The 16569-nt window shown below is 40.2% G+C and overlaps 1 protein-coding gene across 3 annotated transcripts in view; it reads right to left on the bottom strand.

The window, feature by feature from the left end:
• Window positions 1-16569, bottom strand: part of Art7 (arginine methyltransferase 7) — a 30777-nt gene that overhangs the window by 3304 nt on the left and 10904 nt on the right. For all 3 annotated transcript variants that reach the window (XM_045764792.2, XM_069337726.1, XM_069337727.1), the window contains exons 6-12: window positions 15853-16011; window positions 15298-15423; window positions 13523-13647; window positions 12765-12943; window positions 8896-9061; window positions 5840-6036; window positions 2916-3061 (exon numbers count right to left, since the gene is read on the bottom strand). In XM_045764792.2, coding sequence (XP_045620748.2) covers window positions 2916-3061; window positions 5840-6036; window positions 8896-9061; window positions 12765-12943; window positions 13523-13647; window positions 15298-15423; window positions 15853-16011 — 1098 coding nt within the window. The remainder of the gene's footprint in view (window positions 1-2915; window positions 3062-5839; window positions 6037-8895; window positions 9062-12764; window positions 12944-13522; window positions 13648-15297; window positions 15424-15852; window positions 16012-16569) is intronic.

A 16569-nucleotide genomic window follows, 5' to 3' on the forward strand; every position in this document is an offset into this window, starting at 1 on the left:
TACAAGAGTGACCAGACTTGAGCTAACGACCAAGAGGTTTAAGGAGGAAAGTGAGCAAGCCAGAGATGAGAAAAAGGCCCAAGCTAATTTAACAAAGAAGTTGAGGACACATCCACCCCAAACACATGCAGAAGAGGCTCTGCAATGCTAACTAATAAGAGGTGACAGTGATGAGTATCTAACAAATTCAAAAACTCAAAACATAAAAGACATTAACACAGCCACCGTGACCAAAGACAACCAACTAAAGGATCTGAAGAAAGTGGAAGGTACACAATCCCACCTCATACTGTTGCCTTAATGGAAGATGCAAATGTGACACCTGTAAATCTTTCACATGCCTTCCATGAGTGAAGGTAAGCAGTGAGCTTCGAACCATCTTGTATATGTTCGACTGCTGATCCTCTGGGAGGCAATGCTTCAAAACATAGAACAGGACAAGGACAACTAGAAGGGAGGGCTGGGAATCAGGGCTAACCCTGCCATGTGATAGCAAGAAGAACAATATAGAACACAAGGTCCTCAGTCTGTACACCACTGGGAGGAGTATTTGGAACGGAGAGAGGAGACCTAGGAATTTCTACTGAATTCAACACCAAATGTAGCCATCACAAACATCACACAATTGAGAAGCCTAGTCATGTAAAGAAGCAGCTGGCCATTCCACACCAAGGCAAAGAGATCCATCTCTACACCTCTGAACATTGCATATTTCCACTGAAAGGAGACACTGTTCATCTCCTACTCTATCAAAATTTAACAGAAACACGACAGGCAGTCTACATACACGTTCAAAACATCTTAAATGTGGACAATGAGGACTAAATCACAAGAAGCCACAAATAAAGCCGTCCTTTAGAGTTCAACCCCCCCACACGAAAAGGCACCAGTTCACCCCACATGAAAAGGCACAAGAGTAAACCAGCCCGTTTAGGCAACGATCTACCAATGTGCAATCTGAACAAAAGATGTAGATAAGATCTCACCATTGATTAAGGAGGCATTTTGGAAAATGACTAATGTGGTGCCAATATCTATGAAAGCAGGAAGACAGGAGCCACTAACTGTAGTTTAGTGGCTACTGTCTTCCAAGACATTGGCTCCTGTCTTCCACTGCAGGGAGACCACCACTTGGGCAGGACGTAAGAGCGACGGTCTCGCTACGTGCAGGTCGGCGTTCAATCCCCGACTGTCCAAGTGGTTGGGCACCATTCCTTTCCCCCCTGTCCCATCCCAAACGCTTATCCTGACCCCTTCCAAGTGCTATACAGTCGTAATGGCTTGGCGCTTTCTCCCTGATAATTCCCCCCCCCCCTTCCACTGCAGGGAAGTGGAAGAAACTTTCTTACACTACAAGCACAATGTATCCCCTACAAGGAATTTGAGACACTAAATGGGAAATCCTGCCTCACCAACTTACCAAGAGTTCTATAACAAGAGGACAGACATTAAACAGGAAAGAGGATTGGGCAGATGGCACTTGCCTGAATTGCCATGATGAGATATTTTCAAGGTCACGTGAAATAAGGAAAAACAACAACAAACAAAAAACAAAATAACAAATAATTACCAGTAATTGGACTACACTGGCAAGAAATGAAAGGAACTTTAGTTAAGATTATTGATAAGTTATAGATTTCATGAACATATAGAGGGGGTTTTCTCAAGATTTTGCAAGGTTATAAAATCAAATATAGAGAGGATAAAAAACCCACACTTATTTAATTTGTGAGTTTTATGTCAAGATTTACACCGAGTCTTTCACACTCTCCTGAGTGCTTTGTCAAGGTCTGAGTACTGTATATGGTTAGGACGAGACTTACATCTCAAAGTCTAATGAAGCTGCTATCTTTGGTCCAGTCACCTTATCCTTCTTGACCTCCTGACCATTTCACCTCTTTTCCCTCAAATATCACACACTATAGTCACCTCAAATATTATACACTATTTGTATGAAATATTTCACATTATTTGTATGAAATATTTCACATTATTTGTATGAAATATTTCACATTATTTGTATGAAATACTTCACACCATTTGTGTGAAATAATCTATAAAAGTAATATTAGAACTAGAAGGGTAGTAGAAGGGGTTCTAATAAACACTCTGAAGGCTTTCACTGGTAACAAAAGCTTAACTTCGAAGGATAGTTTTACTAGAAAAATGATTCTAAGCGAATTAAAATTAGATCTCGGAACATGGATGAATATAAGTAGTCGCGTTCCTTTCGCTATGGAGAAGGTTACAAGGGATAGCATCCAGATGAACACCTCTATTAATAATAACTCCAGTTCTCAGAATATCAGGATCACAGAAAGGACACCTACCTTGAGGTGTTTTTTACCTTGAGGTATTTTCGGGGCTTAGCGTCCCCGCGGCCCGGTCGTCGACCAGGCCTCCACCAGGTAATAATTCCTTAGATGACATCACCGCAGGTGCATCCACAGTTGGGAATAAGGTGATATAGTCAGGAGATCAAAAAGGATAAGAAGACTGGACCCGGAATAGCAGCCTCATTAGTCGTTGACTAATTTTTGTTTCGTTGCTTTCTCGTTGTGTTTTTGTTTTGTCTCTCGTTGCAAGTCTCGACCTGATCACACACTCAGACCTTGACAAAGCTCTCAGGAGAACGTGAAAGCCTTGGTGTAAATCTTTACATAAATTTCACAAATTACACAAGTGTGGGTTTTTATCCTATACTATTATTTATCAAATGTAGATATTATTGACCTACTGGTACATTGACCAATTTCAGTAACAACCATATTTTAAGATAAAAATGACTAACTTAACTTAAAGTCAATTGATGAGACCTAAAGATACAGAATGGAAACCTTTACAAAGAAACAGCATCAAATACAAACTAATAGACAAAACAAAAGGATCCCTACTTGGGATTCCTAATTACTCACCGGTGACACCAACTGGTCTACAGACGTGTTGCAAACATCTTCCGATAACACGGTCACTTTGTGCTGAACATCATTTGCCGTGATGAACTCCTGCATCACTCGTCTATTGGCTTCACTTCCTTCCGTCACATAAACATGGCGAGCCCCTGTACAAGTCACAAAAGGTCACATATACAATTCTAAATTACAGAATAAGTCAATCTGATCAATTAAAGCATGCGCAGGAACTAAAAATACATACAATACTGTAGAGCTGAAAATACAGCAGATATAACTACAGTTATGGCAACTACAGTAATGTGAAGTTCCCAGCAAGTCGAAAGTGTCTATATAGAGTATGCCGTGACATGGGTGACTAGACTGAGGTTCAGAATCAAATAGTCTTCAACGTGCAGCTGGCAGTCTACAAGTCTGCTTGAAAGAGATGAGAAAACATTTATGAAGTTTATTATGATATAATCTAAGTTCCAAGTGCTTCACATAAAGAACCAAGTCAGGCTAAACTTAAAAGCTAGATTGCAAAATTATTAATCTACCGAGTTGCAAAAAGATTGAGACTTGAGTGTAGACTGGAGTCATCAATATTAAAAGTAGACAGCACGTATATGGTGTGAAGATCATAAATTAATACTAACAATGAGAAAATAATATGGCAGAAGGTGCAATTTTAAACACTTATCTCTGGAGAGTTCAAGTATAAAAGTTTGGTCTAAATATGAAACAATATGGGAATCCATTTGCCATTTGTTTCCCACTACAACCCTTTAATAACCCAACCCACATGTATGAAATGAAATTTGAGTGACGACATTTCGGTACGTCCTCAACCCTCATCAAGTCATAGCTTCATGAGGATCTCTTATCTCGAGATGATTTCGGGGCTTTAGTGTCCCCGCGGCCCGGTCCTCGACCAGGCCTCCACCCCCAGGAAGCAGCCCGTGACAGCTGACTAACACCCAGGTACCTATTTTACTGCTAGGTAACAGGGGCATAGGGTGAAAGAAACTTTGCCCATTGTTTCTCGCCGGCGCCCGGGATCAAACCCGGGACCACAGGATCACAAGTCCAGCGTGCTGTCCGCTCGGCCGATCAGCTCCCTCAACAGGATCCACAACATCTCCACATGAAATTTTTGTGTGTAATTACTTAAGTGTAGTTACAGGATGAGAACTACACTCATGGCATTCTGTCTTCCCAGTACTGAACTCTACTATAAAATGCTTTGAAGTCTTAATATTCCAGTTGGGCAGCAGACAGGTCTCTGGAATCATTCCTTATTGTGGGTCTTAGTGGGATGGGTTATTGGTTTCATCCACATCATTGTGACTTATTCTCTACAAACCTTGGTTTCTATTTATCAAACACTCCAAATCCGTTCAGTATCTTCTCTGTTATTCTAGCCTGTTTTTAAACATGTGAATCCTGTAGTTTATCTTTAGTGGGTTTCAAGAGTTGTAATCTTCAAGTCTGGCCTGGGAACAGTAGTGTTTTGTGATAACTTGATCAGTAAGGCAGTTGTTTACAGTGGCCCAGCACACGCATGCCAAATACTCCGAGTTCTTCTTTACTGCCCTAGGTTTTATGGTGTGCATGTGAAGCTTCAGTGTGCTATTTGTCAGTTATATATTTTCTTTCTCACAGCTCTTGTTTTCTTACACAGGGCTGATGCGAGGGATGTCAAACCCAGATTTGAGATCCTTTACCATATTTTTTGTTTCGTTGGCCATGCCAGTAGTCCGAAGAGGCTGTAGGGAATTCCATCCCATTTATTATTTCCCAAAACCGGGTAATCAGGACGCATCTGATCCTACGATCATTGTCACCCCTAAATCAAGAACAAACACCCAATGATTGGTGGGCTTGGTAGCATTATGGGTGTGTCTATGGTATCAGAGCCAAATACATCAGGAAACTATTGCAACTAGCCCAGAAAAGCATGCATCTAAATATTATTGCTAAATGCACTAGTACTTCTGCTACATATATACAGTACTATACTGTACAGTACTAATTTTATTTGCAAATTTCCCAATGAAGTAGATGTGATTCAACATTACCCCTTCCAAGATATGATGATGGAAGAAAATAATCTAAAAGGTACTTGAAAAACAAGATTGCTTCTAACTTTCCTCCCGATGCAAAAGTTGTGGCTAGCAAAAGATCAACTGTTTTCTTCAATGTATCTATTTTAAACATCCCAGTGCCTACATTCAAGTGAAATTTCCTTCTCTGGCTCCACGTATTCTATTTCTCTAATTCTTTTGGACAAGTCTCATTGTTTTCTTCATTTATACTCTGCTCAAGATTCTTGTACCATGTGCAAACCAATTCATGTGCTTACTCATACCTTCTGGTTAATAATTAAGCAATTAGTATACAATATACCCAAATACAAAATTGGGAAGACTCTTTTTTTTTTAACATCATCTTAACGGGAGAAGGTAAGATCCTCTGGTACCTGGAGCGGGTCTCAGAAGTTTTCCTTTACACTGCACTTGGACTTGATCTTATTTGATCGACTGTTACTCTTTGCATTCTGTTTGACAGGAAACTGTCAAATGATATTCAAAAGGTCCTAAATATCAATCAGAATGCCAATACACCTTCGGACAAGTCATTTATGTAAATTGAAAACATTGTCGAGGCCAGCTGTGATTCTTGTGGGACCTCATTAATGTTTTGGCCCCATCTAGACAGTTTATCACTTATCTGTGCTTGCACTTTTCTGTCTAAACAAGCTTCTCGCAAAATAAAATAATTTGCCTATTATTTTTCTTGAATTCCATAGTTTTCAAACGAGCCTTTCACAGAGAAATCAAAAGTTTTTTAGAATCAAAGTTAATTCCACTTGCTCACCTTATACGTATCATACATAGTTTGAGACAAGACATCAGATCATCAATAAAAAGGACATTTCTGCTTACCTAATTTAGCCGCTGCTATAGCCATTAAGCAACCATCTCCCAATGCTAAGCAGACGCTGTCAGGCTTAATGTATCGTTCTAAGACTCGGACATAGATTTCTATTCTGCGAGGATCGTTGAGTTGCCCCAGACGAGTCCGGGAATTTACAATGTGAATACCACACTCACATACTGGCCGGTCTTCACATACATATTCACTGAAATCACACACGTAATATCCATGATATGAAAAATAAGGGTAGAAACAAAGGCTTTGCAAATCTTTGAGATGAATAATATTGATGAACAATAATGAAATAATGAACAAAAGTTCATTCTCAATTTCAGTTATTATAACTACTGCTGTTAATATTGTATCAACAGTTGTTATTACTAGGCTTACTACTCTTACTATTAATGTACTACAGTACTACAAAGCAATTTTACCAACTTTTACCAAAATTTTACCAAATTAAACTTTTTAAATCTCTTTCTATAAAAGGTTTCTTATTTCTAGAAATAATTTTGTCATCCTTCTCTGTACTGAACATATTCAAGTAAATTTATGTTCATTTTATAGGATGGTAACCAAAATTGAACTGCATAATTTAAATTTAATTAATAATTCAATTTTTTGGAGACAGGAAACCTGATTATATATATTGTATATATATATACAGTACATATAATCAGGCGACGAGTCACAATTACGTGGCTGAAGTATGTTGACCAAACCACATACTAGAAAGTGAAGGGATAACAACGATTCAGTCCGTCCTGGACCAATCTAAAGTCGACTGTGGTTTGTACAACATTGTACAGCACATATATATATATATATTTGTATAAGTTGTACCTAATAGCCAGAATGCAGTACTGTACTTGGCTTAGTATGCAAAGCCCAATTTGCCTAATAGGCTGAGTGATTTTTGTTATTTAAAAAAAAATTACAATTGGTTTATTTGAATTAATATTACTATATTATATTAAGAACATGAATTACTGACATAGTTATGTTAATTTAGGTTAGGTTAAGATAGGATGGGTTAGGTTAGGTAACTTTTCTATGTTAGTTTGAACTCAAATTGAAAAAGGAAATCATATATAAAATGTAATGGAAAGCTTTATCATTTCATAAGTGCTTTTTTATAAAAATATATAACTTCAGGAAAACTCGGCTCATTAGGTAAATCTGGCCTTGCATAGATGGCCAAGTAGTGCATTCTGGCTATTAGGTACAACATATATATACTGAATATATATACACAGTACTTTTAGACTTTTATCAATAACCCCCAAGGTCGAACAACAGTACTGACCTCTCCCAGGACACAACCCCCACAACACTTACCTAACTCCCAGGTATCTATTTATTTACTGCTCGGTGAACAGTGCCATTAGGTGAAAGGAAACGTGCCCAACCATTTCTGTCCAGCTGGAGAATCAAACCCGGGATCCCCAATTGTGCGTCAAGAATAAAGCCAATTGTAAAACAAGGACAAAATAAACCTGACAAATAACATTACATATGAATCCCAGTATCTCGCTTGCTTTATTTAAAACATTTATGCATATATATTTTGGCCTCAGATTCCTCCTACTCATGACTCTTGGATCAGTTTCATATTCAGATTTGGCAATTTGAACAGTGTTTAAACTAACAATAATACAATTTATTTGTACAAGAATATGGGTGTCACATGCCCACACATCTTGCAGTCGAGTCTAGTCAAGGTGCAAGATGGAATGTCAAGATGATTACACAATATGGATTTATTGTGCTGCCACCATGTGGCAACTGAGGGGTAGTGACCGTGTGGACTGATCAGTAATTAGCAAGGACATGGCTTGGAGGTATCTTTGATGCCAAGGTGTACCTGCAGAAGCTTTCAACTTTACATAATGAGCATTTCTGCAAAAATACCTGAACTTCCCAGAACTTTAACATTTTCTCGTAGTTGCATCACGTTCCTGAAATTTCATTGTGCATTTCTGACCACATTCTCAGCGGGATAGTGTGTTCTCCAGTCTCTCTCAAGCACCAGAGTGACCCCCGGCAGAGACAGTTTGAAAAAAGGAAACTTTTTCTTTTTCAAGGTTAGCCTCAAAAAGGAAAGGTTAGTACAAATATCAGCACAGATCACCACTGTGCTGATATGACATATATCCTGTAATATCATAAGGATATCAATTGGATTTTGCCATAGGGAGTAATTGAATGAGATACCTAAGGAAATACGCAAATTTAATTTAAAATTCACTTTAATGTAGAATGTAACGAAATGACATATTGAGCTCACACAAATAAACAATGAAATGGGTATACATAGAACATAATAAGCCCAAAATATGCTTTTCAAAATGCACATGGGTTGACTTTTAATTCTTCATCTACAAGCATCTTTCTGTCAATAGTGTATTTACATTTATCCCAATTATAGCTAGTAAAAAAAATAAAATACCTAATTTATATTTGTTAGGTGGTACAGTGATCTACATCCTCGACTCACATTCAAGGATCCTGGGTTCAATCCTCAAGCGGGACAGAAATGGTCGTGCAAATTTCCTTTCACCTGATGCCTCTGTTCACCCAGCAGTAAATAGGTACTAAGAAGTTAGGGAAACTACTGTGGGTTGCATCCTAGGAAGGTAAGTAGCTGACATGCAGGACCCCTGACATGGGTACAGGATTCCTGTACACACTGTTTTATTTACACATTAGTACCACCCCACATTAGAAAGGTAGGCACCTGACAGCTGGGTGGACAGCATTTCGGATTCGTAGTCCTGAGGTTCCGGGTTTGATCCCGGTGGAGGCGGAGACAAATGGGCAAAATGTTTCATTCACCCTGATGCTTCTGTTACCTAGCAGTAAATAGGTACCTGGGAGTTAGACAGCTGCTACAGGCTGCTTCCCGGGGTGTGTGTAACAAAAAGGAGGCCTGGTCAAGTCGAGGACCGGGCCGCGGGGATGCTAAGCCCCGAAATCATCTCAAGATAACCCCCCCTCACTATAACACATACTGTACTAACACTACAATGTTTTAATTCCAATCATGCTACCTGAAAACACGAACCTCTCATCCTTCTGTATGTTGAACCAGAGACTGTACTCGTCATGTGCAGAGAGGAGCGTCAGTGTAGTGTCCTCGGACACCTTGCGAGACTGGGGAAGATAATACACGGCCTGCATCCAATGGTCTCTCCAAGGAATGTCTTCACTACTGCCTTTCCAACATTTATCTGATCACAATGGAAACAACATGTTACAAAAAACTACATAAAAACAAAATTATAACAAGAAAATACAGTACAGTACTGTACTTCGTTACTTTTTTTTCACAATTTATCATTCATGTCAGCTGTATTTCATGTTCTTCAACAAATAATTACCTAATACATAATTTATTAAGAGTTCTGTTTGATAACAAATATATATATATTCTTCAACAATTGAAATTTGGATAATATTTGTATGTAAATTAAATTTAATTTAGAGGGGTATTATTTCAATGAATGTGTGTGTCAGATATAAAACTAATTATCTGCTCCATTAGGGTGACAAAGGGCTGTGCTTATACATTAATTCAACAGAGAAATGTAATGTAACAGAGTTTTGTTCACTTCTGTCGTGTGCCATGCTAAAGAGACAGAGAGCTAGTTTTGTAAATCAGTGTCAGACACACATTCATAATATTCACTATACAGAAAGGCAAATGACTTCCTTCTGTAAGTAAAATCAACGAGCGTGCGAAGTTGATATTATGGAGCAAGTTGTCCATATATGCAAAGAGGCCACTGGAAAATATGTATGACTTAGGAAAGAGGCAGACTGGATGAGCTAGATTAAACCATAATACAACAATGCAGACAAATACAGTAGAGGATAAAGCATGGAAAAAGTAGAGACAGCAAATTACTGAGGCCAACACGGATTTACCCTTCTGTTGCGCAAGTCATACAGGAATAACAGAGGCACGTCTGAAAACCTGTACCAGTCATCTAAGGATGCTGTAACATATCACATAAGATGTAAAACTCGCCCCTCCCTCCCCCACATACACGGGGTCCCCATTAGCTTTCAGGTCCCCCAGTAAACAGATGCCATTTTGAGAAAAAATCATTCGTTCCTGGGTGTGAAGGCCTCAGTACAGAGCAAGCAGCCAAGGGTAGAACATGCAGCTCAAGCTAACAGCACCACTGTTCAGCTTGTAAGAAAATAAAGGAAATTTGTAAGCAGTAAACCCAATGTTCAAGGAAGTTTTCAACACCAAACAAGTGAAGACCTGCTCTGGGCAACAGAAAACGAGTAGTGGCAATATTGAGTAATATGCTAGTATCCAAGAAAGAAATAATAAACTAACCAATTAAATTTGACAAATGTAAGGATGTAGGGCCAAATCACTTGTCTCCTTGGCAAATGAAAAAGGCAGCAGGAATATTCTGTAACCTTCAAACTAAAGGTTAGAAGGTTCTAATGTTACATTCATAAATGAAGAACTGTTGGCCATCTGAAAAACACTGAAAGTGGAACCAATATTTAAGATAGACAGGAGGTCCTCAATCACATACCAGTGAAAAATGTATATCACCTGCAAAATACTAAACAAAATATAATTAAAGGGTTGTGAAATACCTAGAGATGACAAACCTCTTAACAGAGAATAAGTTTCAAGAGGGCAAATTGTGCCTGGCGAATTAAATTCGATTATATGCCAGTCACCAAGATGAGGCAGGAGAAAGAGTGGATTGCATAATTTTAGATAATCAAAGTCTTTGACACATCCTCATAACAAAATGGAGAAACAGCTTGAACAAAACTAAGGAGGTACTAGACTAGGTAATAGAGTACCTGGCAGAGAAAAAGCAGAGTTACAGCTACAGAGGAAATGCCAGGCATAGCAGGAAATGGTAAGTGGTGGGATGCCACAACATGATTCCTACTAATGCTTATACAGAGCACCACTTCGTTTCCGAACTTTAGTTATCCGAAACTTCCAGTTTCCCGATTGGGGTTGGGGAGTCATGCTACCCGAACAAAGTTCGGGTAGGAAGGGGTCCGCCAAGCGTCACGCCGGTTTGTTGTGGTGGGTGGGAGATGGTCCAGTTTGCCCGCTGTGACTTCACAGATTCACGGCCTATTATTCCTATTATTTTGAATTGCCATAAGGCTGGAATGTTCATTCTGTGCTTTTGTTTTACATATCTGCACAATCAAGAAACATCTGTGCACCATGTTGGCTCCAAATGCACGCATTGCATCAGTGATGGCTGACTGGTGGGTGGATGGACGATGGAGTTTAGGTGGGAGGCAGTATGAATGAGGGGGGGGGGGGGGTAGAATCAGTGAGAGAGGGGGAGAGAGAGATGCTAGGAGGGAGGGGGAGGTAGGGAGAGATGTTAGGAGGTAGGGAGAGATGCTAAGAGGGAGGGGGAGGTAGGGAGAGATGCTAGGAGGTAGGCAGGAAGGGATGGAAGTAGTGAGAATTAGGGAGGGAAAGGCAGGCTGGCAGGCACAGGCAGGCAGGCACAGGCAGGCAGGCACAGGCAGGCAGGCAGGCGCAGCAGGGAGTGAGTGGTAGTCACGCGGTTGAACCGCGTGATCTTGAGAGATGGGATGTAGGGGGGCGGGTGGTTTGTTGGTGGTGGGGGCGAGACCGGCTCATTCCCGAAGATAAGCCTAACACACACTACCCGTTAGCATGATGGCAGGGAGGGAGGCAGGCTGGCTGGAAAGGAAGCAGGCTGGCAGGCTGGGAAGGAGGCAGGCTGGGAAGGAGGCAGGCAGGCAGGCAGGCAGGCTTGCAGGCTGGGAAGGAGGCAGGCAGGCTTGCAGGCTGGGAAGGAGGCAGGCAGGCAGGCAGGCTTGCAGGCTGGGAAGGAGGCAGGCAGGCAGGCAGGCTTGCAGGCTGGGAAGGAGGCAGGCAGGCAGGCAGGCTTGCAGGCTGGGAAGGAGGCAGGCAGGCAGGCAGGCTTGCAGGCTGGGAAGGAGGCAGGCAGGCAGGCAGGCTTGCAGGCTGGGAAGGAGGCAGGCAGGCAGGCAGGCTTGCAGGCTGGGAAGGAGGCAGGCAGGCTTGCAGGCTGGGAAGGAGGCAGGCAGGCAGGCAGGCAGGCTTGCAGGCTGGGAAGGAGGCAGGCAGGCAGGCAGGCTTGCAGGCTGGGAAGGAGGCAGGCAGGCAGGCAGGCTTGCAGGCTGGGAAGGAGGCAGGCAGGCAGGCAGGCTTGCAGGCTGGGAAGGAGGCAGGCAGGCAGGCAGGCTTGCAGGCTGGGAAGGAGGCAGGCAGGCAGGAAGCGATATATGGGTGTTGAAGTGAACCATGAACCACGTGACCTTTGAGTGTGTGTGTGTGTGTATGGGTTTGGGGTGGGGGGAGAGGGGGAGGTGTATCGGTGGTGGGGGAGGGACCGGCTGACTCTGTAAGCCTAACCACACTCCACAGACCTGTGACCCAGATTTGTTTCTTAAATGTACAGTACATCATCGTATATTTTAGGCAGGATGTGCCTGCAGGCTGGCAGGAAACATCCAGAGGATGTTTGCCAGACGTCTTAATAATCAGTTAGGAACAATTAAGGACTTTTATAAAGCGGATCAGGACTTCACTTATTGGTGAGTACAAACAAAACACAGTCGCATTTACGCTATGAACCTGTCGATTTTTTCCCCTAGAGTTTTTTCGTAAATTTTTTCGGAAAAATTTCTTTTTACATTTCTAGTTTATTTTTTCCCCTCTATTTCTCGTATACGAACTTACATGTTAACCGACGGGTCTCGTCCCCAAGGGGTTCGGAAACCAAGTGGTGCTCTGTATACATAAATGATCTACGTGAGGAGTAATACATCACTTGAAAATCTTTGTATATGATGCAAATGATAACACGAAAAAAAAAACCCTGGCGAGTTCACATAAGATATACACAGTATACACAAATGCAATATGCCCACCAGCTAGGTCAGGATGGGCCCAGTAAGGAGCACAGCTAAGTATGACTTCCCCATCTTGGTCCATCCTTAGATCCCACCACATAAGCACAGCATCACAGTTCCCTGATGCCAAAGTCTTGAACTTGACGCGGGTTGTCTCGTCACAGGGTATATCCTTTTGTCTGCCGCTCCAGTCAAACCTACCAATGACACATACAAATAAAGTTACAATAATTATTTATATTTAAAACACTATATAATCTACATAAGTCCTCCAGTTCTGCACAAACGGATTTAAAAATGACCACTTCTACGAGCACAAATACAGATACATTTTTTAGGTTAATACGGTTAAATAAAAAATTTTCACGGTGATACAAATGATCGGTACCAAGAACATAATTAAAATATAAAGTTTTACATTCAGAAGTGCGACTGAATTTCAAATAGCTAAAAAAAGAATATTTTGTATAAATTCAACGGTATATAATAGAAAAAAATTTAAATTGAGGCTCTTCAAGAAACTAAGAAGTTCCCTACTTTGAGAAGAAGATTCATGCAGAATCTATTATTCCTAGATGCTTCTACTAGCAACAGAAAAGGGACAATACACTGCATAAACATCTTATATATATTGTGCGTTACCTTAAAGTAATTACATACCAATATCAATAACTTCAAAATTATAACTGACTAACTAAATGTATCAAAATAAACAAAATAATTTGTTTATTTCACAAAAATTAAAACAACACAAGTTGTCATGGACCAGAACTAACCAAAACACAGGTAGCGGGTGGGACATGGGGGTAAACCATTCTTGTGGCACCTGGGACAACTGCAAGTCGTGCACAGCTGCGGCTCCTGGGCACTGCTCAACACACGATGGCACAGATACCAACACCTTCACCAGAGAAGAAAAAATTTATATAGCAACACTCTTTAGCCAACCCGTACTCCTAATACAACGTCACATTTTGATGTATACTGAACTTAACGGCAAAAATCGTTGTACTAGAAAATTCCAGCAGCTCCCACAAATGACACTGTCCCATTTTTTGTTCTGGGTCCTCTGGTAGGTTAGGAGAGAGGACTTTAGAATGAGAGTTTCTTGACGCTGGGAAACTTTAGGAGGACGGGCTGCTTTAACATCACATGGCACAGAATTTATTTTTTACTAGATTAATTTAGCATGAAAGAACATCCTAAATGAAATCTAATCCACCCAAGTAAATTATATACTATACCTTGCTTTTGATAATACAGTAGACAGACACCTCAATTTTTAAACTAAATGCATTCCTCAAAAAGTGTTCAATACAGTAGTCAAATATCCAGCAAACAAAAAACATTTTCTAATTGACTGCTTTTTTAAAAGCAGATGCTATACATTTCCGACTCAAAATTGTCCACTTTGAAACAAAATGTAAACGTAAGAAATGCACATCAAGTGTGTTTTTGTACGAACATGTATAAATAAAGGAGTGGTGAGAACCGGACTGTAATATTGTGTTTGAGCTTAAAGCCTGCTCCTCCTCATTCCCATCAAATCCAAGCAAGGTAAAGGCAGGTCAGCAAGTACGCACCACATCAGGTCAGCAGGCAGGCTAGGCACACTACCATACGAGACTCAGGCTAGAACACACATCTTCATCACATTTGATTCCCCTTTCCCCACTGTCTTGTGCGGATGCATATATCAGCTGTCATTACATGATATAACATCATAAGACAAGCTCATTCTTCCTACTGACCTTCATCACGAACATCATTTCTTTCAATTAAAATTAGTTTGTTCCTGAGCTAAACCAATTCATTAGTAGTAGGGATGGATGGATGTAAACAAGAACGTCTTGAGCAACCAAGCTATATATGTCGCCATGAACCAAACAGTGGTGGATTTTTACTACTTGTTGCATCAAATATTTATTATATTATAAACACTGTAATTGGATAAATTAATGCAATACATTACAGCAAATCCTTGAAGTGTAAGTATTTGTTAAATGAGGTTTGCCTGTAATTTAATGATATAAATACTGTATGTAATTATATAACTTTACTTTTAAGAAGGTTCTAATATCTGCAATATGAAGAGTTTTGAACAAAGAAAAACAGTTATGTGAGAAGCAAGAGGAATTCCTTTAAGGAATAACTAATTAAAATACAGCATATGATGCAAAAAGTACCAACACCTAATCAGTAGCAGGAAATAACATAATTTGGCATTAGTACTGTTGGCATTAGCCAGTTGAGTGCAGTATCGTATGTCAATTTGTAACAAGTAGTGTACCGTGCTCCTCTTGGTAATATCACCAGACAAAAGTGTACATGCTCAAGAAATAATTAGGGCAGTTACTCCAAGAGGTGCTGGACCAACTGGGTTGCAGTGAATATTGCAACCTGTGGGCTGCTCCATGCAACAACCTTTGGTCCAAGTCATTGCAAATCAAGCTTGGCCCCAGGTTGGGCTGGGGGAAAAGAGTATAACTCCCAGAACCCTCTCCAGGTATTATACACCAGAGTGACAGAAAACCATTCCTCATCTACACACCTCTTGCTCTGTAGTCCCAGGTTTAACTCTGGTAACATGCTGGATTTGGTTCCATCTTTGCAGCATCTCTGATGATACCACCTGTGCATATACTGTGCCCTCTGAAGGAACCAGGAGTGCATCTTCCTGTTAAGGAAATAAATTTTAATTCAAAATCTGTTGAAAAATTAGGGCATGATTACCTGTATATGAATGAGATTGGGTGGTTATAAATAGGTGCCTCATATGGGCCAATAGGCTTCCTGCAGTTACCTTCATTCTTATGTTCTTATGAAACCTGTATATCTTTCCTTGATCTTAGTGGCTGATTCTGTATTTATTACAGAGTTCAAGAAATTTAAAACCCAAGGTTATTAATGTTATAGACAATCTCATAGGACTTTGAAGTTCATGTTTTAATAAATGAAAACTTAGCCGCCATGATTGAGGAAAGAGGTACAGATTTTGTAAGTGTACGCATAATTACTTTCTAAATCGTCATACTGATTAGGTCTACAAAGTAAGGAAAGCCTGGAAATCAGATGGACATAAAACGAGAAAATATGTTTTACGTACTGTTAACAACACATCCCTTGCATGTCGGTAGGTATCAATAGCTCCTTCACCAATCAGTTCTGTGTCAAAGACTTCAGCGACTAGCAAGTTAGCTCGCTTTTCCATATCTTTGCCTGGTCCAACTTCAATTTCTGTTGACCGTTTAGGAACTAGATGAACCTATAAAATAAAAGATCATGCTAATCCTTAACCCATGTTAAAATAATTCTCATACACAGAACATCAGTGTATAATTACACAATAGTATTGTGGTTTACAAAGGAATGCATGTAAAATAATGTTTTGTTGGTGAGAAAATTTTATGGATTTTAGAAAAAATGGAGTCAGTAAAATAAAATACTCTTTTATAAGCTGGTGCCCAAGTCCATCCAGGACATTACTTGCCAGGACCCGGGTTCACGAAGCAGTTACGCAAGTACTTACAAACGTGAACATCTTTCCTCAATCTTTGATGGCTTTAGTTACATTTATTAAACAGTGTACAAGCATGAAAACTTCCCAATCAACTGTTGTTATTGCTATAAACAGCTTCCTGGTGCTTCAGAACTCATTAACTGTTTATTAATTGTAAACAAAGCTGCCAAAGAATGCGAAAAGATGGACAGGTTCGTAAGTGATTGCGTAATTGCTTCGTGAATCTGGCCCCAGTTTCTTGCCAGACTTTACCATACAGTGATAACTTACAAATAATACTGTCACATAGTTGGAGTGTGAAAA

The sequence above is a fragment of the Procambarus clarkii genome, chromosome 38 (assembly GCF_040958095.1).
Source record: "Procambarus clarkii isolate CNS0578487 chromosome 38, FALCON_Pclarkii_2.0, whole genome shotgun sequence".
Classification (NCBI taxonomy): domain Eukaryota; kingdom Metazoa; phylum Arthropoda; class Malacostraca; order Decapoda; family Cambaridae; genus Procambarus; species Procambarus clarkii.